A 24446-nucleotide genomic window follows, 5' to 3' on the forward strand; every position below is an offset into this window, starting at 1 on the left:
AGGCCTTCTCGTCCAACATCAGTGTGTGACCTGACAAATGCGCTTCTGGAAGAATGGTCAAAAATTCCCATAAACACACTCCTAAACCTTGTGGAAAGCCTTCCCAGAAGGGTTGAAGCTGTTATAGCTGCAAAGGGTGGACCGATGTCATATTAAACCCTATGGATTAAGAATGGGATGTCACTTGAGTTCATATGTGAGTCAAGGCAGGTGAGTGAAAACTTTTGGCAATATAGTGTATTTCTCAATATCAAAACACTACCAAATATCAAATATATCTAAACAACATCAAACATGGTTTTTAATGTAACACCACAAGTGTTTTTACCAATTACTCCAACATGAAAATCCAAAATTACAGTAGTTACCCAGTAGTTTTTCTTTATATTGCAGAAATTAAAAGCCAGCTCCACTGCCGCCTATTCCTCTAATTTTCCCTTTTGGAAAAATGTGTGTTGGGGTCCGTGGAGGACTAAAAGCAGTTACATTAGAGATAATTTTGTAATGTAAAATCCTGTTGAACCTCATCACTGCAGACAGAAAGCAGCGTAATGTTGATGGTGTGTTTATGTGTAAAATTCAGAAACCGGTAATGTGAGCAGTTATTTATTGTGAGGATAATTACTGATACTTCAAATTAGTACAGTGTAATCTGGCTTTGAGCGTGTCATCATGAAAGAACTGGCAAATCTTCATGACACAATGGCAAAATAAACCATTTTCTGAGGAAGTCCAAGTAGCTGGCACAGCCTCCTCTCTCCAGGAATATAGTGGGCTGTCATGCTTGGACTCTTCCCAAAACCAGAAGCCCAGAGACAGCGTGCGTCCAGACGGTGTTGAGTGTTCAGTTCAGCCATATGACTCAGAGGAAATGCCTGCCCCTGTAGAGATGTTATTTCAGATGCAACATGTTCTTCCCTCTGAGTTTCAGTCCCTCTTCTACAGCAGATGTACGAGTGGTCGGGGTCACAAATAAGACATGAAACATTTATTTATTCTCTCCATTCAACCTAAAACGTTCTCACACTGCTGCTTCTTAACAAATGGAAATCATTACATTTAATTTGACTTTCACAAACACTGCTTGTCATAGTAAGCGGTGATTTGGCATGTGTGCTGAAGTGATAAATAGCAACACTAATATGAGGAGTAAAAATAAAAAGCCGTAGCTCTGTAGTCTTGCACAAAACTCCCATTCCTTGTGCCTAACAGACAGTGTTCTATATAGGAAGTCATCTGATATGAGATGCACGTGCAGCTCTTTTATTTCTCTCCGTCTTTCTTCCACTTCTTTTCAGACAGACGGTCATGTGGGATGAAATGTTCTTTCTTTGTTGGTCTGAAGTCTAAAGCCCACATTGTCTGGCTTCACCAGCCTGCTGCTATCTCAGCTGTGAAGCATACACTGCTTGGCTCGGTTTAACTTTTAATGAGTGAAACAAGACGTCTATTCTTTAAGAAGTCTATATAGTTGCTGCAGTAATAGACGGCCATCAGTAGGGATTCACAGATCATGATTTTGTTTTTATATACTCTAGCTGGTTTCGTGGTCAGTCAGGCTACTTGGCTTTGTGAACCAGGACCTGCTACAAGTGGAAAAGGAGTTCTTATTCAGTCAAAAACATGCTTTTACTCATCGCTGTGGAGGACTTTTGACCCACTCTTCTTCACAGAATTGTTTAAACTCAGTCATATTGGAGGGTTTTCCAACATGAACTGCCCGTTTAAGGTCACACCACAGCATTTCAACTGGATTTAAGTCCAGACTTTGACTTGGCCACTCCAAAACCTTAATTTTATTTTATTTTTTAGCCATTCAGAGGTGGACTTGCTGGTATGTTTCGGGTCGTTAACCCAAGAGCTCTTGATCTTGAGGGCATGAACTGATGGCCGGACGTTGGCCTTCAGGATTATCTGGTAGACAGCAGAATTCATTGTTCCATCAATCACAGCAAGTGGTCCAGGACCTGAAGCAGCAAAGCAGCCCCAGACCATCACACTGCCCCCACCATGTTTGACTCTTGGCATGATTTTCTTTTTATCAAACGCTGTTATTTTTACTCCAGATGTAACGGGCTGCACACCTTCCAGAAAGTTCAACTTTTTTCTCGTCAGTCCACAGAATATTTCTCCAAAAGTCTTGGGGATCATCAGGAAGTTTCTTGGCAAATGTGACACGAGCCTTTGTGTTCTTTTTTGTCAGCAGTGGTTTTTGCCTTGGAACTCTCCCATGATGCCATTGTTGCCCAGTGTCTTTCTTGTTGTTGAGTCATGAACTCTGACCTTAACTGAGGCCAGTAAGGCCTGCAGGCCTTTGGATTTCATTCTGGGTTGTTTTGTGTCCTCCTGGATGAGTCGTCATTGCACTCTTGGAGTCATTTTGGTTGGGAAGGTCCACCACTGTTCCCAGTTTTCTCCATTTGTGGATAATGGCTCTGACCATGGAGTCCCAAAGCCTTGGAAATGGCTTTGTAACCTTTCACATAGGACCAGAAAGGTTTGGATTTTTTCCCCTTAATAAATAAAATCATAATTTAGAAACTGCATTTTGGATTTACTTGGGACTTGGGTCTTGGATATAGGCCAGCGTCCTCATTCCTGCAAATATCATCACTCAGTGCTTCAGTTATCTGTGAGTTTCAGTTGACACAGCTTCTTAGCAATGTAATCCCCTTTTTCTCAGTCAAAATAGTGCCAAAAAACCCCATTGTATTTCTGCCTAATCATGGATGCCAGTGTTTGCCATGCCCATTTTACTTCAATGTATGGATGCACAAAACTATTGGTGTATCTGTATCAGCAGATATTAGGACTGAACGATTTTGGAAATAATCTAACTGCAATTTTTTCCCCCCAATATTGCCATTACAATTATTCCTTAACTTTCTGTTATTCCTAAACAAGGGCTGAACAATTCTTTAAAAGTGTTGAATTCTGATGATTTTGACTTGTATTGAAAAATCAACTATGAATTGTTGCATTAAAGGGTTTTTGACATTCTTATATTTATTAAGACAAAAGTAAAAAAATGAAGAAGGTAGGATTTTTTTTTGTAGACTATTCTAAAAAAATGAATGACAAATTTCAGGTCAAAGAAATATTGCACCTTCTGCAATTTGAACATCGCAGCAGGCCATATTGCGATTTAATTTAATTTCCCAGCCCTAGCAGATATTAGTTTAAACTGTTGTATCGGCAGATGTGAACATTTTTTGCTGATATTCACAACCCATATTTTAGCTATAGAACCTGCCTATTAAAGCTGTGAATATTGGCCATATGAACAAGCAAGCTTGTGCTGGATTAACAGACCTTCTTCAGTTTAAGTCTCTTTCTTTATTCTACATCATTCCTCACATTAAAGTGTGTTTTAAGGTCTGAAATACTTCAATTTGTTCATTGTTCAAATTGTGGGTTTTAAGGCTGGAGTTTTACTACATTTAAATATTGATACCAATATCAGCTAAAATGATTTTGTTGATATCGGCATATCAGATAAAAACACATTATTGTGCACCCCTGCTTTAATGATTATTTTAAATTGGAAAAAGGAACAAAATGTGTCTGATTGGGTGTGATTCAGTGTTTTAACGGTACTGTGTGGAGTGTCAGCTGCACTCTGGGGTCGAATGAGAAGTGGCTTTACAAGGTCTGAAATCATGAGAGCAGTCTGATAGCCAAACAGAGCGTGTGTAGTCATACCAAACACAAGTAACACAAACACACACACATACACACATGCTGATCTTATCAAAAGCAAACAGTTTAAATACCATGTAAATGCACCTCAGATTCCTGCTGATGTTGCTCTGTCTAAAACTTTGATACGTCAGTGATAATGCATCCTTTACCACGCCTTGCCTGGTTTAATAGCATTTCCCTTGATGTCACTTTAGATTATTATTATAACACAAATCTTGGCATCATCATTCATTGATGCTGTCAGCTTAGATTCTGACAGCCTGCACAAGGATCTTGTCAACTCTGACTCTGATTCATACCTGTGCTTGTTTTTAGGTGCATGATTTTAAGCCAGTATTTAAACAAAATCAAAACATGATTTGGTTTGTTTTCTTACAGATTTTATAGATGTGAATGATAGACATTTATTCATGCATTTATTTCATTACTATGATTTTAAGTTACCTGCAATGCTTACCTTAAAAGTAAGCATATTATGGACTGAAGAAGAAAAGTCATCATATGCTGAATGCATTTCCACTCCAGCATGCATCCTTGCTCTGCTAGATCTCCTGTTCTCCTTATGCTGTTTTTATAAATCCACCCTGCACAGCCTCTCACCAGAGGTGGCTATACATACCTGCATATACTGTATGCACCGCTGAACCGTTAACAGAGCCTGTAAGAGGTCTTGGTTGAATCAGTGCCAGTGAAGGACAATGTGTCTGGAGCTGACTTTGTTATGGGAGTTGTGGAGACTCTGTTATCACTCTTGCTCCATTAATTCCAATTCATTTTAGCTGTGTGATAACTCACAGCGTCTGCTTGTCTGTGCTCTCACAGTGTCAGTGTGCTGTTTCCAGATAAACACAGAGGCTGTTGTAGGAGGTTCGACCTTTCCGGGTTGTTCTCAGGAGTTGAAAGAAAGGGCGGTGATTGGTGCCAAAAATACTGAAACTAAAATGGCACATTTAAGTCCCGGACTAGTTGGTTTTTAGGTTAAATAGACCCAAGCATGTTTGAAAATATTATTAGTGATGTGACATTCCTCACTAGTGTCCTTCTTCTACAGTCTCTTCAGTCGCATTAGTGGCTTTACTGTAGTGGCATCTGGTGTTTTTCACACAAGCCCTTGTTTGTTCTGTAAAATCAGGAATAAATACTCCTCTCTAGTTTCACGTAGCAGTTAAAAGTTAAATTCATTAAAAGTATAGGTTTAAAGTATATTTGACATTGTAACATCACTTACAACTGTCTTTATTTCTCCTTGATTCTTATGCTTTACGTTGCAATCATAGACACAGAGGCTTGAAAATGGGCGTGTCCTGCAGAGATGGCACATTCACAAGGCCTCTTTGTCTATTCGTACATTAAAACAGATGTGGGTTGTGAATTGTGGCTGTGGGAGTAAGAACTATTTTGGACCTCCAATTCTCCCTCTGTCTCTCTGTAAGGGTCTAAATGTTTGAATAAATTATGATGCAGTGGAGCATTATTATTAAAAAGCATTTTTCTAATATTGACTCAAACTCACTATATATTTAGAACTTTGCTTTGACTGAAATGCATAGCTTTTAAATATCTGCTATTCTGTATTGAAACAACAAAAATATCCACATTTTATTTGTTGTTGCCTGTTAGAAAATGTGAAAATGTAAACCCTTACATCTTAAAGGGAACCCTGCAAGTTCATCTTGTTGGATAGATATTTGTATCTCTCATATGTATAATGAACTAAAAACCTTGCTTATCTTATATCTGCATTTTGAGTAATTTGAGTTTATAAACTCACCAGGAGGTCGCCTTGTTTTGGTCCGCGCTGATACTGTGATGTCACTAGCGCTCCTTGCCATTCCCATGCAGTAACTGGTTTTCCAGACTGGCAGTATGTTTTGCTGCTTGCAGCTGTTGCCTTTATAACAGCTTTTATACCAGACAGGAGTTTGCTGCATGTTGGTTTTGTCTCCCTGCTGTCACAGCTCGGTCATTCCTCCTAAATTTTACCTCAGTAAACCTCCTAAAAGTGCCTGGATTCAGTGTAAAGTGGAACAGTGCCAGTGGCTTTTCAAAATAAAAGCATTATGTAGAAATGAAGGACGTTTCTCCTAAGAAATGGTAATCTGTGCTTTTACTTTGAAAAGTGCAAACCGGATGTGTTTTCGTACTGTGTTCATCTTGAACTGTGTGAAAACAGAAAGCTTCATAAATAGTAGAAGTTTAGGGAACAGCTTTATTAAACAGATGCGTTCTAGCTTGTGGTCTTCATCTGGTTCATCAAGAAACAGATTTCAAACATATTCTACTGATGTGAACATACATAATGGCTACAACAAGGTAAATATGGTTCTGTATTTACCATTTTCTTGTCTAGTTTGACTGATAACTGGGAAAAAATAGAAGAGACCTCAAATCTTAAAATCCTTCTTGCGTGGGATGTGCAACGTCTCTGAGGTGCAGCCTCAACACTGGCTGCCATTCTGAAACAGCGGCTACGGTATAGGAACGGTACTGCAGCACTGAGGTCAGGGAAGGATGGGGGCCACACCATGAGTTTCTCTCCTTTTATGCCCATAGCAGACAATGATACAGAGGTAGTCTCAGCAGCATAAGATGGTGCATTGGCTTACATGAAAATAATTTTGCTATGGAAGGCATGGTTCTTCTTTTTGTACCATGGAAGAAAGTGGTCAGTCAGAAACTCTAGATACTTTGCCGAGGTCATTTTCACACCTTCAGGGACCCTAAAGGGGCCTATCAGCTCTCATGATTCCAGCCCAAACATGACTCCGCCCCCTCCTTGTTGACATCCCGGCCTCATTGGGACATGGAGGCCATCTACCAACCATCCACTACTCCTCCATCTGGACCATCCAGGGTTGCACGGCACTCATCCCTAAACAAGACTGTTTGAAAATGAGTCTTCATGTATTTCTGGGCCCACTGCAACCATTTCTGCTTGTGAGCATTGGTTAGGGGTGGCTGAATAGTAGGTTTATACATGACTGCAAGCTTCTAGAGGATCCTACACCTTGAGGTTGGTGGGACTCCAGAGGCACCAGCAGCTTCAAATACCTTTTTGCTGCTTTGTAATGGCATTTTAGCATCTGCTCTCATAATCCCATGAATTTGTCTGGCCTTTATCCGCACAAACCCCACTGTGCTCTGAATCAGCCACAAATTTCCTCACAGTATGATGATCACGCTTAAGTTTTCCTAAAATATCTCATGTTGTCATACCTTGTCCAAGGCATTGCACCATTGGAGGCTTTTCAGCAGCAGAAGTCCTTTTTCTTTCTCATATTGCTGAAACCTGTGGCCTGCTTAATAATGTGGAACGTACTTCTTAAGTAGTTTTCCTTTAATTGGGCTCACCTGGTAAACTAATGATCACAGGTGTCTGAGATTGATTTCAGTGATCCAAAGAGCCCTTAGAAACAAAACCATCCATGAGTTTCATTGAAGAACTAAAAATGTAATATTTATGACACTAAAATCCAGTTTGCATAATAATTTGGAACACACAATAGACTGTACAGACCTCTTCCAAACTTTATTTAAACAACTGTTACACAACATTAACTCAACATATTAACATGCAAATAAATTGGTTTGGGGATTGTATTATTTGACGGTGGCTAAAAATAGTCCTGGTAGTGTCTAGCTGCAAAGTAAGGAAAAACAATCAGACTCTCAGACATCCTGGGCGGTCTTTATCTCCTGTGTTGTGAATTTCTACAGTTTCACTGGACCAAGTTGATACTTTGATTCAGAGTGTTTTCGCCGTCTCAGGCCTTGTACTGTATTTTATAATTCTGGCCACCATGGGAAAATATTTTTTCTTTCAGTTTGGTGTTTGTAACTGTTGTCCAAAAAGGAAGAGGCTCCTTCATTCCCAAGGACAAAGGAGGAGTTTGTGCGTGGGGGGAAACAAGGCGAGATTCTCACACTATCAGTGTGAAGGATTTCAATGTAACACATTATAAAGCTCCTACAAGTTACATTGTACCTGTTTTGTTTTTTCATACTCATTGATTACTATCGATGATCATTATTCTCAAACCGTGCGTTTTTGTTTTAAGTTCCTATGTGTGGATATTTTACATGTAGTAAATTGTGAAAGCTTGAATTTTAAAGCATGAATTTTCATGCGAGAAGAGTCACGCTGCCCGCCATCACACCTCTCTGTCTGCAGAAGCGGGTAGGAAACATTAATCTCCTCTGGAGTATCTCTTCATATCCTCATATTTTATGTAACACTTTTCTTTTTTATGTTAAAGGGAGGAGTGTCTTCCTTTGTTTTTATAACACACACGCTCTACTCTCTACACAGCAATGGAAAAGTTCATTGATAGATATTTCAATAATGGAGCTTTCAGCTGCTAGGATTAAGCTCGCAGGTAGTGTTGTGATTGAAAATAGAGTTGAGCATTTTTTCCAATTCTTTGTCCTTGTTATTCTATTGAAATACAGATTTATTAGTTTCTTTTATAGGCATTCTCTTGATGTATTGTAAAGATCACTCTTGACTTAGACACTGCAGAGAAAGACTCGTGAAGGTTTGGGTTTTGGAATGAAAAGGATAAGTATTTGCAGGTTTGTAATGTTGTAGTGTCTCACTGTTAATTATAATTATTTGAATTTATGCAATGTTACTGATACATGAGGATGAACACCTGCTACTTCTGCTAAAATTGAATTTAAAAAGTTGGTCACAAATAAATAGCTTTATTAATATATGACATTTTAGGTGTCAGTCTGTAACTCAAAGTACAAGGATGCATAGTTTTAATTTCAGAAATATAGTCCTTTGTTTATAAAGTTTGTCTAGTTTGAAAACTATTGTTCGGACTGGATTTAAGTTCTTTAAAAGGTGAGTCGCATTCTTGTTGAGCCATCTGTTTGAATTGTTTGGTGCAAATGTGATGACATGTCACACTAAATCCTTCTTTATTATTATTATTTTTATTGTTTACCTTTATTTAATTCTTGAAAAATCATTGCAGTTTCCCTCTTTTACAATGATGTTGGGATACAAACAGCGACACAAGTAGAGCAAATTAAAACAAGACAGGAAAGATCAGTAAAAACAGTCAAACACCGTGGTGAAATTATTTGAGATCATCATCTTACATTTTCTAAGAGGAACAAGTGTATCACTCCTCAGACTTTGTTGTAAATTATTCCACATATTGGGAACACAATAGCAGTGTTAATTTCGTCGACTAAAAATGTTTTGCGACAGCCTTTTTTCCATGACAAAAACTAGACTAAGACTAACAAAAACAGATCTGGGATGACTAAAACTGACAAAAACTAAAGTTTAGTTTTCATCAAGATGACTAAAACTAGACCAGAATGTAATGTAGTTTCCATCAGACATTCGAACTCATATTTCTCCACTAATCTCTAAAAAACAATGCAGCAGTATCTATTCTGCCTGTCAGCTGTACAAAGCAAGAAAATAAATACTTGGACTAAAACTAGACAAAAACTAAAAAAGATAGAAATGAGTAAAATATGACTAAAACTAAAATGCATTTCATTTAAAGACTAAGACTAAAATAAAAAATAGCTGCCAAAATTAACACAATAGCTGAATGTAGATTTACCCAGTTCAGAGTAAACCTTCAGGACCTGCAGCATTAAACAGTCAGTAGAGTGAGTTTGATAATGTCCAGTGGTCCAGTTCAGCATAGATGTTATATAAGAAGGTATACGTCCAATCAGGGACTTACGGATAGAAACATACAAGTGTTTATCATGCCTTTGTGCCAAAGAGGACCATCCAACTTTGTTATACAGAATACAATGATGAGTATTGTAAGGATGCCCAGTTATGAATCTAAGAACAGAGTGATAAACAGAATCTAGAGGTTTGAGTGTGGAAGCAGCAGCATGTCTGTAGATGATATCACCATAATCAAGTACAGACAGAAAAATAGCTCCAAGCTTCCTACAATCAGGAGGAGAAACAGAAACCCATGTTTCTGTCAAAGTTTACTGGTTAGAATCTCAATATGGTGTTTCAAAGTGAACGATTCATCCAGCCAAATACTAAGATATTTAAATACTGCTACCACTGAGTGTCGATAGTTGAAGACTGTTAAAATCTACATCTCTAGCTCTGGAGGAGATCAAACATTTTGTTTTACATGCATTATGAGACAACTTAAGAGTAATAAAAGCGTTTTGAAGACCATTGAAGTTTCTCTACATCTAGCTGGGCAGAATCAGCAGAGCAGTGTAAAATAATATCATCAGCATAAAGGTGGACATGATAGTCTGTTCAGGAGGAAACAACATTATTAATATAGATAGTATATAAAATAGGGCCCAGAACTGATCCTTGTGGGACACCTTTAGATAAAGATAAAAACTCAGAATGTTTCTAGCCTTTACACAATGACGTCTATTAAAAAGATAGCTATAAAACAATTTACAGATAATAAAATCAAAGCCAATACTAGTAAGCCTGTCCACAATCCCCCCAAGAATCAGGAAAAATCACCCCCACCCCTCACCTCCACCTTTCAGAAAATGTGTGCTGAAACAAGCTGTTCTCAGATTCCCCCCCCCCCCATGATGTCATGTGGGGAGTTAGCCCTGCCCCCAGGTTCAGTTGGCCCTCCCAGCTTGGAAGAAAGTGATCCTTCTCTCCTGATCCTCCTCTTTACTGCTAGCTGATAGGAGGATCAGGAGAGCTAAATCCATTTCCTGAGAGGGGTGTGGTCAGGGGCGTTGTCAGACAGCTCATCAACATTTAAAGACACAGAAACAACTCAGTCTGAACAAGGCTGAAACAGATGGGTTTTTAGACATGCAAAAATCCAATACTGGAGTGTTTTTCTCAGCAACAAACACAGGCATGGTTTGGGGACCTCTGAGACTGATATAAACTTGTCTTAAAGGGGTAAAATATGTCCTCCATATTAACAACATACAGTTTGTCCAGCTTTTTTCTCTACTCATGCAAAGTGAATTCTCTTGCTATTCTGGAGATCCAGCTCTCGTTATATTTGGGGTTTAAAGTTGTCGCCCACCAGTTCTCCATTCTGCATTGAAGGTATAAACCGCAGGAATAGAAAGTCCAGTAAGATGCTACAACCGTCAGGTTTTTCCCGCTGCTGGGAGGACGTTTCTCTGGTTTCAGAGATAGATGCAGCTTGAGGCCACATCCTCACCAGCGATAGAGCTGCAGCTGTGGGAGTGCAGTTCAAGGTTAAACCAGAGCTGTCTAATTGGCAAAATGGCTCACAGTGTCCTGTCCTTGAGATAAGAAGGTTTAATAGAGAGGTTTATGTTCAACAGGACTGTATGCAGGGCTACATGTCTGGATTTACTCTGCCTGGTCCAGGTTGTGTTTTTTGTTTTTTCTCTTTTGTAACACAGTAAATAATGCCCTTCTTCATCCAAACACCTATGAGAAGTAACCAGCAAATCAACATTTAGCCTGTGTTTACAGACTGAAGCAGCAGAGACCCAGTGCTTTGAAATGTTTCCCTTCAGTCAGGTTTCATGTTGCTCCATTGATGTACAGTTCATAAAATAAACATGTTAAAGTGGCTAAAAGTGATGTGTAGTTTCTCTTTCAGTAACAGATAACAGGTAAATTTTCAGATAACAGTATTTATTTTAAGATGTTGCAACAAAGAGGTGAACTGGATTGACCTGACGTCTGCAAGCATGAATGCTTCTCAAGTGAAACCACGTGTTCCTTTTAATCATCGCTGCTGTCGGATGAATGCAGCTCTCTGTTCACTGATTAAGGTATCAGCTGCTGATGCAGTATGCTACCTTGCCTGGCCATTCATTAGAAACTCTTAACTAATGATTAACAGCTCCTGCAACACACTATTTTCAATTACATGGCCTTAAAGATAATAAATAATGGTGGATTTATGAGCTTTCAGAGTCACACATTAATATACTGATGCACAATGTTACCGATCAATTAAATCTTTCGTTATTTTATAACTTATGTGCTTAATTTTACCTATGTGTGCCCTTTAAGTGTGAATTTCCAGGTTTAGAAAAGTTGTCATACCTGCTCCCTGATATTTAAGATGACAAGCAGATTTAAAAGTTGGCAAAAATTTGAAATTTAGTTACAACAATGTTTGATCAAACATTTGATGAAACTGAATTTTTCCTTTGAATGAGTCTGTCAGATCTGTGTTGGCAATCACCCTCCTCTCTAAAACATGATCTGGTCTGAGTCAAACCATCAATCAGGGATCAGTTGTTAAACACAGACTTGTAAAAGCTAGCACTATCATCTTCATCCATCTACATCAGGAGTTCCCATACTCTTCAGCCCGTGACCCCCAAAATAATGGCGTCAGAAATCGAGGATCCCCATCTTCCCTAGAGGGGGGTAAAGCACATGAAAATGCATGAAGCATCATGAACAAAACTTGCATTTTACATAGTTTCTATAACTTTTACTTGCATTTAAGCACAACAACAATAACAACATTTTAAAGACAATAGATAAAATGTTTGATTTTAAATAATATGAAATTTCTTTTTGTGGTTCGGAGAGCATCCTGTGCTCCCTTGGGGGTCCTGGCCCCCACTTCAGGAACCACTGATCTACGCGACTCCTGTCAGCCACGCTCTCTTTCTCTCCTTCTTCTGTGGTAGTTTGAGCTTAATGGCTGTGCAGCATACACCTGGTTTTTTTTACCTTTTGCATTTTTGTGATGCTAACTGATCAGCTGTTTGTATGTCTGTCCTCTGTGTAATTTAGTTAAATATTCAAACATCATTACAATTCATATGGCTCCTCTTTTCATTTAATGGGGAAACTTCAAATGTTTATTGAATAAAATGTGTAATTTAAATTAGCTCTCAATCAGGTTTGCACATCTGGATTCTGCAATTTTGCTCCATTCTTCTTTGCAAAACTGCTCAAGCTCAGGTTGCACAGAGACCAGGCATAAACAGCCCTTTTCAAGTCCAGCCACAATCTCTCTGTTTGACTGAGGTCTAAGCTTTGACTGAGCCTCTCCAGAACAGACTGAATAAGATTTTCCTCCAGGATTTTTCTATATTTTGCCACATTTTTTTTTACCCCCATACCTTCACAACCCTTTCAAGGCTGGTAGCCAAGAAGCATCCCCACAGCATGATGCTGCCACCACCATGCTTCACAGTGGGGATAGTTTGTTTATGGTGATATGCAGTGTAATAGCATCTTGTCTGATGGCCAAAAAGCACCATTTTGGTCTCATCTGGCCAACTCTAGTTGAGATTGGATTTGAGTTTTCTTCAACAGTGGCTTTCTCTTTGCCGCTCTCCCATAAAGCTTTGACTGGTGAAGAACCTGGCCAACTGTTGCTGTCTGCAGAGTCTCTCATCTCAGCTGCTGAAGCTAGGAACTCCTTCAGAGTGGTCATAGGTGTCTTGGTGGCCTCTCTCACTAGTCTCCTTCTTGCACGCTCACTCAGTTTTTGAGGACAGTCTGGAATAACGTGACATATTCCTTCCATTTCTTAATAATGGATTCAACTGAACTCTGGGGGATGTTCAGAGCCTTGGGAATGTTTTTGCATCGAAACCCTGAAATATACTTTAAAATCACCTTTTCTCTGAGGTGCTTGGAGTGTTCTTTGTCTTCATGGTGTAATGGTAGCTAGGCATACTGATTACCCAGTGACTGGACCTTCCACACAGGTGTCTTTTACTACATTCACTGCTATCAGGTGATCCCCATATCACTAATTGTGAGACTATAAGCACCAGTTTTTCTCTGTTGAATAAGGTCAGTCGCTTAACAGGGGGTGAATATTAATGTAGTCACTCATCTTCCATTACATATTTTTGATTAATCTACATTACTTTGTAGAAATTTGTTTCCAATTGGCATTATTGATTTATAAATTAAAGAGTAAAACATCCGGGGGGGGGGGGGGCACTTTTTATATGCACTGTATGCTAAATAAATGAGTGAATGCAGCATTTATTTTCCATGTTTTCATACCAAATAATTGGCGATAATAGTGCAATGTATCAAAAATCAACTCTGGTATTGTAATGATGAAATCAGAGCTTAGATAGCTTGTGTTACCTTGAATTGAACCCTTTCAGAGTGGCAGGCGATGCTGAAGCCCTTCTCTGGAAGTGTTTTCTATTGTCATACTCTAGCTCCTTCAGAAAGATCATTCATAATCAACAACATAGATAGATGCCGTTTGTAATTCAGCTTTTCTTTACATCCCTAAGGAGTGTTCTAGCTTTCCTGTAAAACCTTTACATAGTTGATATCAGCACATGCTGTAATATAGAAATTGAATTGTTTGGATGAATTTCCTTGCATTCATCCATTGTTGGTGCATGCATTCATGGATTGCAAACAGACACTAGCTTGCAAACACTTTCTTGCTCATGCAGCAAAAAGGTTTCCTTGGCCTCAGTCAAACCCTCCCCTGCTCCGACTGAAATATGACGCCTCAATGATTCGATTTGGTGAGCTCTCAGGATGACGATTCCTCCCAGCAACTTGACTGAAGATGTTAGCAGATGCAGCTCTCAACATGACTAGAGGAGAGACATATTAATCAAGACTTTATTTATGTTAATTGACAATGATTTGGCGCTGTTGTGTCAAGCTCTTCTCCGAGTTTGTTCAGAGAGATTAAATATAATTAAATTGGCGTGCATTGATGCAATTATAAGTATATTAAAACACTGGCAGCTGGAGTAATCTGTTTAAAGTAGGCTCTCGTCTTTGTTAGACATCCACAAACAAAGATATTTGTCTTGTAAGGCTCCAGGCGGGCAGATTAAACACTAAATGGTTTACACTGAGGGGTGATGTCATAATGGGATACTCCCATTTGCTGATGGCTCCTTGAGGGCTCAGACCTCAGCCCTGCAGAGCGCTGACCACAAAGACATCAGGCTGACCGGCTTTAAACTACAAATAGAAGTCAATGATAGAAGAGAGACACCTGCATGTGTAAACTTTGGACTGAGGTTACTCAACTAGCATTACATTTAAGCAGCACCTTTGTAATTGCTCTGTGGGCTCCTGCAGGGCTTTGTGCTTGTGGGTGTGTGAGGCAAGAGAGGAGAGCCTCTCTATCTCTCTCTCTCTCTCTCGCTCTATTTAAACTCTTGCAGGGTGGAAAGTGGTGTGGAACTGTTGCTAGTTTTGACTTTTTGAGCATGCCTCGGTTTAGATTTGTAATATTGCCGTCACGTTGCCATAAACAGGGTACACGTCTGCAACGGGTTGATCTCTGACTCCTTGAAGTAAAGCTGTGAGAGATTTGGTATCAGCCCCATCGATACTGATATGTGGAGCCACGACAGGGCTGTGCTAAGAGGCAGTTTTGCCTAATTGCCTCCTTTCAGCTCGGCTGCAGCAGAGAGCAAAGAAAGAGAGAAAGAGGGAGGGAGGGAGGCTTGCTGCTTCCAGGCTGACTCTCGCTGTGCTCTCTGATGTCTGTTTTTATGTTTCTTACAAAAAATCTCTTTAGCAATGCTGTGTGCTCAGCCGTGCACAGGCTACAGAGCTTGCTCAAACTCAGAGCTCTGCTTGGATCTGAACAGGGGGGTGAGTTATACTTCCAGATTAATTTGTTAAGTGTTTGATTTCTCATTGCGGTGTTATAAGATTGCATAGTTTATTAAAAGCTTCGATCTTTACATCCTGAGACCTGCTTTCTCTACTGTAGAAACTCTAGATTTTATAATACAGACTGTCTGACTGGTGTTTGTGGATCAAACTGAATAATTTTTCAGACACTTTAATTCAGTTTTATCCCCAGAATTTAAACCAGGATCATCCTGTTCTTACTTTTGCTGGGTTGAAAGTTTTCCACCCTGCAGTAAGATTGAAAAATCTTTTATTTTTGTTGCAGGTAATCAAAGTTTATAATGAAGACAACACCAGCAGAGCAGTGGAGGTCCCCAGTGACATCACTGCTCGGGACGTTTGCCAGCTATTTGTCCTGAAGAACCACTGCATTGATGACCACAGCTGGACCCTGTTTGAACACCTGTCCCACCTAGGGATCGGTAAGATTGGCTTCTTTCATGAAAGATTAATTCTCAGGGATGTTGGGTCAATTTTCCATTTTCAGGTTCTGAACTAAAATTAAGTACTGTCGGTGACTTTATAGAATTTTAGATTAATATGCTGAATCATGTTGAAAAGTTATTTCTAGCTATCTAGAATGGTTACACATTTTTTAGTCATTTGTCACTTATGAAATATTATTGAATATTATGTTTAACATAGGATTTTCAATCAACTATGTATCATAAGGCTAGACTGAGGGCTAGTGGTTTGGCTCTGGAGCTGGATGGAAACTCATAGACGGACACAGAAACAGTGAAGTTTATGCCAGCTGAATTAAAATTATAATTTAAACACTTTAAACACTTGATATGAATCAAGGGTTTAAAAGACAGTTTTTAAAAAATCATAAACTACAATCCAAACAACATTCTCTTATTAATCTCAACAAACTGTCACAATTCAGACAAGGGGTGGGAATGACAGGGTACCTCACGGTATGATACAAGGTCCACAATACCAACATTATCACGATACAGCCATTCTGCGATAATTCATGTACTGCAAGAAAATTGTATAACGATACATCACAAAATAAGTCTAACTAGAGAATACAAAATAGTCGTGAAACTGTAAAGTGCAGGATTTCTCATCAAGTCTTAGCACATACAAATGGTTTATATATATATATATATATATATACACACACACACACACACACACACAGTCCTGATCAAAATTCTTAGACCAGTTGTAAAAATTGCAAGAATTTTACATTTTGCACTGTTGGATCTTAAGAAGCTTCAAAATGCAAAAAGAAGAAATGGGAGTGAGACAAATAAAATTTGAGTGAGCAATTTATTGAAAACAACAATTAAACCAAAATAGGCTGTTCATCACCTGATCAAAAGTTTAAGACCATAGCCCAAAAAAAACAAAACCCCCTCAAAACAGAAATGAAAGTTTCAAAAAAGGACTCAGTAGTGAGTAGCTCCACCGTTCTTGTTGATCACTTCAAAAATTAGTTCCGGCATGCTTAATGCGAGTGCTTCCAGGTTGCTAGTGGGAACGTTGCTCCAAGTGGTGAAGCTGGCTTCACGAAGGGCATCCACTGTCTGGAACTGATGTCCATTTTTGTAAACTGCCTTTGCCATTCATCCCCAAATGTTCTCAACTGGATTTAGATCAGGGGAACACGCAGGATCGTCCAAAAGAGAGACGTTATTCTCCTGAAAGAAGTCCTTTGTCAGGCAGCCACTGTGAACTGCAGCATTGTCCTGTTGAAAAACCCAGTCATTACCACACAGACGAGGACCCTCAGTCATGAGGGATGCCCGCTGCAACATCACTACATAGCCAGCCGTCGTTTGACGCCCCTGCACAACCTGAAGCTCCATTGTTCCACTGAAGGAAAAAGCACCCAGATCATGATGGCGCCCCCTCCACTGTGCCACATAGAAAACATCACAAGTGGGATCTCTTTTTCATGCCAGTAACATTGGAAGCCACCAGGACCGTCAAGGTTACATTTTTTCTCATCAGAGAATAAAACTTTCTTCCACCTTTCAGTGTCCCATGTTTGGCGCACCCTTGCAATGTCCAAACGGGCAATTTTGTGGCGTCAAAGGAGACAAGGCCTTTTGTTTTCTGTTTTTTAATCCCTTCCCTTGCAGATGCCGTCTGATGGTTATTGGGCTGCAGCTGGCACCAGTAACGGCCTTAATTTGGGTCGAGGATCGTCCTGTGTCTTGACGGACAACCAATCGGATCCTCCGGCTCAGCGCTGGTAAAATTTTTTAGGTCTACCACTTGACGTTTTTGTTCCATAACCCTCAGGACCTTTTAAGAAATTCAAAATGACTGTCTTACTGCGTCTAACCTCAGCAGTGATAGCGCGTTGCGAGAGGCCTTGCTTATGCAGCTCAAGAATCCAACCACGATCAAAGACAGAAAGCTTTTTTGCCTTTGCCATCAGGAGGTCATGACAGCGTGAATACATGACAGAAAATGACATTGAATCCACATTTTTGCACAGATTTTGGCTGTGGTCTTCAACTTCGATCAGCTGATGAACAGCATATTTTAGTTTAATTGTTGTTTTCAATAAATTTCTTACTCACATGTTCTTTTTGTCTCACTCCCATTTCTTCTTTTTGCATTTTAAATCTCTACTCAGAACCTTCTCGATCAGGAGTGTATATTCTTGGGACTGGCATGTTGTCATCACTGGGTTTGATGCTCAAATGCTGTGCTGTGATTGGTGGAAAACGGTCGGGAAACCAGTTTATTGTGGTGATTCTGTCACAGCAGAAAGTGAACCCTCAACAATGTTAAAGCCTACTGGGAACTTTTGAAATACCATGCCCTAAACACCACAACATGTTTTTCCTGTTTTATATCCTGTTTTAAAACAGGATATAAAACAGTTAATAATCATGACGTTTCCAGTAGGTATTAGTGTCCTTTCTCTTTTTCACCAAATTGATCAAATATTGCTCACCATTGGGTGAGGCTGATATAATCTGTTCTCTGGGATTTTGACAGGCAGGTATGGTATCCAATGGGTGATGAATGGGAACAAGGAGGAAGTAAATGAGGAGAGTTGAACAGCAAAAACTGCTCCTGGTTGACCCCATTTTATGTGGGTTACACATTGCATTTCTATTTGAAATAGTTATACAACTTCTAAAAACTGCAGAGTCATTGTGGCGCCAGGAGAAAGCGTGACAGTTGCTAGAAAGAAAAACGATGTGTGGGTAGAGTGTAAATATTAAAGCAAATATTATTATGACATCTTTATAGTATGTACTGTCAGTCATGTGAGGCTTGTGTTAGTCCTTGGGGTGAGGTTTGCTTGGTTTGATGGAGGGTGTGGCAGTAGGTGGTGTGATGATGGTTAGTGAAGAGAAGAGCACATGGAGATTAGTTAAAGATATGAAATAATCAGGATGTTTTAATGTAATCATCTGTGTTTTTATAAGTCATCAAATAAATAAAAGAATTACTCAAATTAGGTTAAAAAATCCCCCGCAATAAAACTGTTGACCCTTAAAAATCGAAGGGCCCAAAGGCGGACCGCAGGTTTATTTTCCTTTTCTAACTATTCCATTATTTAGAAAATGACTGTTCATAAGTAAACCACGTTTTACACCACTAGAAAGATCTGATTCTCTGGATTCTGACCATGTAAACCCGGGGTCATCAACTACCCTTGTACAAGGGCCAGCTTTTCCTAATCAGGCAGTTTGGGGGGAACTCTGAAATAAACCAAAAACATTTTTCTTGTTAACATATTTTTTTTTAATATTTCTATTTTCTTTCAAATGCATGAATTTTTTAGATCTCCAACAGTGAGATCAGTCACTATATCACAGCCAGCCACAAGGGGGCGACTGAGATATTTTAGTTGAGTATTTCTATGGCTCTCATGTTGTCTATCACTGGGTTAGATGCTAATGTGTAATTGTGCTCCAAAGCTAGTTTCCACAGAAAACTGCAGTTTTTATGAGGTAAGGATGGACTTATAAATAACGTGTTTAACATGCATTACAATTTCTATTAATGACTGATGGGTGGAGTCCTGGAAAATGGATGAAACAAAGTCATTCCTGATTGAATTGTTTCAGTCTCGGTTGTTTTTGAGTTACTTTAACAGCTGTAGGGATTATAAAACAAAAAAAGGAAATGATACATGAAACCTGACATTTGAATTTGAAAATATTCTGGGGGTCAGATGGGAAGATATGGGGGGCCTGATTCGGCCCCTGGGCCACCAGTTGATTACCACTGATGTAAACCATTCCAGGATAAAACCATCACAGCAGCCACAATTAATACATTTGTGAGGCTGCAAAAAAGGCAAACAATAAAAATAAGACAGCTCACCATTCAAGGTTCTCCTGATCATATTACACCTTTATCATGACCTGCCCTGCTGCATCAGAAAGATTCACCACAATCTAAATCCAGTCAAATTTACTGTCAAAAACCAAAACAGCTACATCCATTAAGATCCATGTTTGTTGTTGTTCTCCTCAATAGTCCAATATATTCACTGCATAGTCATTTTTCCATGCCATTATTATTAATGCTAAATATAAAAATACTTTGAGTTCACATTTTGAAAATGCCTTGCTTCTTTCCTCATAAAAACAGGTGTAAAACACTCCTTTTCTGCTCTGTTGTGATCAGCTTTGAACCTGATCTAGCTAAGGCTTCATGCTTTCCAGCTAAAACAACCCAGCTACAGTCATTGACAGGCCGCTGTTTCACAAAACAAATTCAGCAGGGAAAAAACATCTTGTTTTTTGTTGTGGATACCAGTGGCTCCTACAGTGAATCTGACAGTTTGGGAAGGAGCTTCAGAGTGTGACCTTTAACTCTGAATATTCTGGGATGGGTATTTTTGACAAATTTTACCCAGATTAAAAAAATGTGATTAATTATATTATATGGGATATAATTAAATATTGGGATTAAAGATGTATTCAGATTAACTGCACTTTGATGTCATCACTACCATCCAGAGTAGCTTTAAAATTTGATTTGTAGATTTGATCTAATCTTAATCTCAAAGCCTGTAGTCACTCTGATTATTTTTAATCTATTGACAGCACTCATTTCTAGTCTTATTTTGGTATTTGATTATGTAAAAATGTTGTGTTTTTTCTTTTTTTTTTTAAGGAGAGATTTTTACTTCAGTGGCCTGAAAGTGTATTTTAAAAACATGAATACATTGATACTAGGGCTGAACAATTTGTGAAAATAATGTAATTGCGATTTTTTTTTTCTCAATATTATGACTGAATATGTAATATTTTTAGATTCTTCAAATTATGTATTGCTCAAAAAAGCAATAAATTATTCCTTACTATTACCACCACAATATGGGATGAAAGATCAAAGATTTGCCAAAGAGATCTAATTGGCATTTTGGCTCATATAGCATTTTTTTTATCAGTTGCTATTCTGAGGGGATAATACATTTTTGAACAGGAAGAGTAGGATTTTTGTAAAGTGCTCTAAAATAGGCACTTAAATGTATGCATAATGTGTAGAGCAAAAAAATTCTGCAAAAAAAATATAAAACTGGTATTTTCACACATTTCAGGTTAAGAAGATATTGCACTTTTCTGCGATCTGAAAATTGCAACAGGCTATATTGCGTTTTTTTCTAATTCGTGATTAATTGCTTAGCCCTAATTGATACTGAAATTTCAAAGCTTGAAACAAACTGACAGTAACAAAAAATATTTTTTACATTTCAAAAAACAACTTTGCTTAAGTTAAACTTTTACAAAATACATTTTACAAAACAAATTTACCCAAAAAAAAATCCAATAAAAAATGACAAAGTCTGAAATATTTTAATGAAAATTAAAACAAATCGACATGGTCCAAAACAAAATGACAAAGTCTGAAACCCTTTAAAAAATAGAAACAGCTTTTTTAAAAGTCCAAAACTAAATTACAGCCAGTAACACTTAAACAGAACTAAAAATAAACTTAAGTTAAAAAAATTACAAAGTTTGAAACACTAATAAAACTTGAAACAAATGAACAAAGTTCTGAAACAGTCTGAAACACTTTTATACACAATTTTATATTTGACTCTGTAAATTTGTTTCAAGGTTTTTTTTTTTTTTAAGTGTTTCAGACTTTGTCATTTTTAAAATGTTCTCGTTGTAACTTTGTTTTGTAAAATGTGATTTTGTTTAATGAAATGTAAAAATGTTTTCATTAATTTAAGTTTGTTTCAAGCTTTGTTCAACTGACTTTGTAATTTTGTTTATCACTTCCAGGCCACCGTACTTGACAGCTCTTAACAGTGCTTACGATGAAAAATGTTCTTTTGTATTTCAGAATCAGATAGAGAAATACAAGATTTATCCCTATGGGAAAATTTTGCCTTACATTTCCTTATATCCCTAAAATAGCAGTAAGAAACACAGGAATATGAAAAGTACTATGGAAAGAATAATAATAATAAAAAAGCATCAAAGAAAAAAGGCACAGAAAGAAGGTATGTACAAAAAGGCAGATTTGAAGAATTAGAGCAGTATGCACAGAGGTGGAGATAATGCACATGCAGAGTTTTTTTAATTCAGTATCAGTACTGAGCACTAGCATATATTGCAAATTACAAATAAAGGCCAGATCCAGGAAGATGTTACGTAACTGAATCATTGACACAGTAGGATATCTTACATCTTTAAAACTATTTTATCAGCCATGTTAATCACACATTTGTACATCAGTATTTATCACTCCACAACTGCCAGAACAGATTTTTTTCCCATGATTTCAGCAATCATTCTAGGAAAATATTAATGCTGAAGCTGAGCGGTTTGACCGGGTTACACATTGGTGTAAAGTTAATGATCAAACTCTGTGCTTTGAAGAAAATCAACATTTAATACTGGGGTCAGAAAATCCTTTACAGGGACTATCAACTGATGCATTCAAAATTCAGTGACTTTACCTGGTCTTTATTCTTTTACAGTGAAAAGCCATCATTAAGTTATTCTCCTCATTGTCTCTAGAGAGAACCATTGAAGACCATGAGTCTGTCATGGAGGTGCTGTCAGGCTGGGGAATGGATGCCGACTGCCGGCTGTACTTCAGGAAGAACTTTGCTAAATATGAATTCTTCAGGAAACCCCTGGTGAGCTTCTGATTTAAGTCTACTCTCTGCAACATCACCATAACTAAAGACTGTAACTTCAACTTCTTCATGTTGGTAGGACTTTTTTCCAGAACACATGGTCTCTATATCCAGTGAAGCCAACGGGATAGTGGATCACTCTCAGCTAATACAGGTATCAGGCCACTTCTGCAACACTGCTCTCTCTTTTTGCACCAGAAGCTCTCAACTTTTCAAAATGTGTTGCACTAAATAAAGAATCTACAGTGGACAAATATTTCTCTTCCCCTACACAGACCTTTCTCAACTCCAGCTCATGTCCAGAGATACACGGACACCTCCAAGCCAAAGAGCAGAGCAGGAAGTCATGGAAGAAGTTCTACTTTGTCCTGCGGCGGTCGGGGCTTTACTTCTCTAATAAGGGAACTTCAAAGGTCAGTAAATTTCTTTTCTACTGACCTGAACCCAGTTTATAAAATGCATGGAATACTTGCTTTTGCATATAAGCCTTTTCTAACCTTAATGGTTCATCTCCTTTTCCATCGTAAATGCACATTAACGCAGTATATATGAAAGACAAAAGGATACATAGCACTGACTGTGAATTTAAATTCTTGACTGCTCGTCCTCTGTTTATACACTGTGAGGTCATTAGTTCATCCTCTGTATACTCATCCCCCCTGCGGTGAGAGGGCAGTGGAACAGGTTGAGCTTGATTTTTCCTTAGGTCAGCTGGCACAGCAGCCAGGTAGAAACACAACTCTCAACGCTGCTGACAAGTGAGGCTTATACCTCAGCACCAGCCATGCCAACACAACCACCTCTCAACTGCTTTCATTTCCAACAACAGTAGACCTTTTGTTGTCGACTGCAGGGAGGCTTTGGTATGGTGCCCGTTTTTACTCTCGCAGGTTTACCATTCATCCGCGGTCTCAGTCAGACGCACAGCGAGTCACTCAGCACAGACACTAATGGCTGTGGCAATACTTTAAACAAGGAAGTGGGAACGTTGAATTTCTTAACAGCTGAACAATGGAAGTCTTTGTGCCTTTTTCCTGGAAATTTATCTTAAGCACATTCTGGCAGCTGATACTGTCTTAACACAGAGCCTATCAAAATACCTTATTATATCTCTATCTCCTTCAGCAGAGACAGAGGTGGGTGATGATCTAACAGGATTTTTACCTTATGTAACTGTTGCAATCAGGGCTTCAGATAAATATCATTACTGGAGTATATCATTGCTCTGACTTGTCTGATAGTTATAATAGCACTGGTGCAAAAAGGTACATGTAAATGTACAGGCATTCTTTTGAGTGCAGTATATTACGAACACATTGTCCACTCTGACTCAAGGATAAACTGGTAAGACTTTGGAGCTCATGGGTCAAAGGTCAAGATAACTGACCCTGATGTTCATTCCTTGTTTGTAAATGTGATATCTAAGGCAGCTTTGAGGGAATGTTTATTGCAGAATAATTGTGTTGTGATATTATCATTATTCTGGGGCTTGTGCATCATATCACATTAGTGGTGGGAATCACTAGTGGCCCCACGATACGATATTATCACAATACTTTGGTCATGATTCGATATTATAGCGGTTTTAAACATTTTTAATAATTTTATTTTCATGTAGCACTTCTTGCAAACCCCAATCTCATTCATGCCTTGCTTGCATTCCTAATGTCCTTCCCCTGGTGCTGCCATGTTTGTTACACTAACTTGCTCCTGCTCTTTGACCGTCACCTCTGCCAGCCTCACAATTGTCCAAACAAATGATTTTATACTTCCATTATCATAGACTTTACTTCATATTAGCAATTAGTTTGAAAAATTAGATACTTGGTGGATGAGATGATATGATATATCACCAGAGAAAATATCGCGGTACTATGCTGTATCGATTTTTTCTCCCACCCTTATATCATATCATCTCATATCTTATTGGATAGGAATGCATCAAATGTTTTGCATCATATAATGTTTTATCTTATCCTTATACATCATATCAAACTGTATCATATACTGCAATATACATGTCATGAAATATCATATGGATCATATCATACAGTATCGCAGGTTGAGTGGTATCAT

At 38.5% G+C, this 24446-nt stretch overlaps 1 protein-coding gene across 4 annotated transcripts in view; it reads left to right on the top strand.

Moving 5' to 3' along the window:
• grb14 (growth factor receptor-bound protein 14) overlaps nucleotides 1–24446 on the top strand; it is a 53735-nt gene that overhangs the window by 19685 nt on the left and 9604 nt on the right. For 2 of the 4 annotated variants that reach the window (XM_041807683.1, XM_041807682.1), the window contains 4 exons: nucleotides 15549–15705; nucleotides 22249–22370; nucleotides 22450–22524; nucleotides 22646–22783. In XM_041807683.1, the coding sequence (XP_041663617.1) occupies nucleotides 15549–15705; nucleotides 22249–22370; nucleotides 22450–22524; nucleotides 22646–22783 (492 nt within the window). Of the gene's footprint in view, nucleotides 1–7703; nucleotides 7880–14930; nucleotides 15242–15548; nucleotides 15706–22248; nucleotides 22371–22449; nucleotides 22525–22645; nucleotides 22784–24446 lie in introns of those variants that run through there. The other 2 variants (XM_041807685.1, XM_041807684.1) reach the window with 2 other exon arrangements.

Source organism: Cheilinus undulatus, linkage group 15 (genome assembly GCF_018320785.1).
Source record: "Cheilinus undulatus linkage group 15, ASM1832078v1, whole genome shotgun sequence".
Taxonomy (NCBI): Eukaryota; Metazoa; Chordata; class Actinopteri; order Labriformes; family Labridae; genus Cheilinus; species Cheilinus undulatus.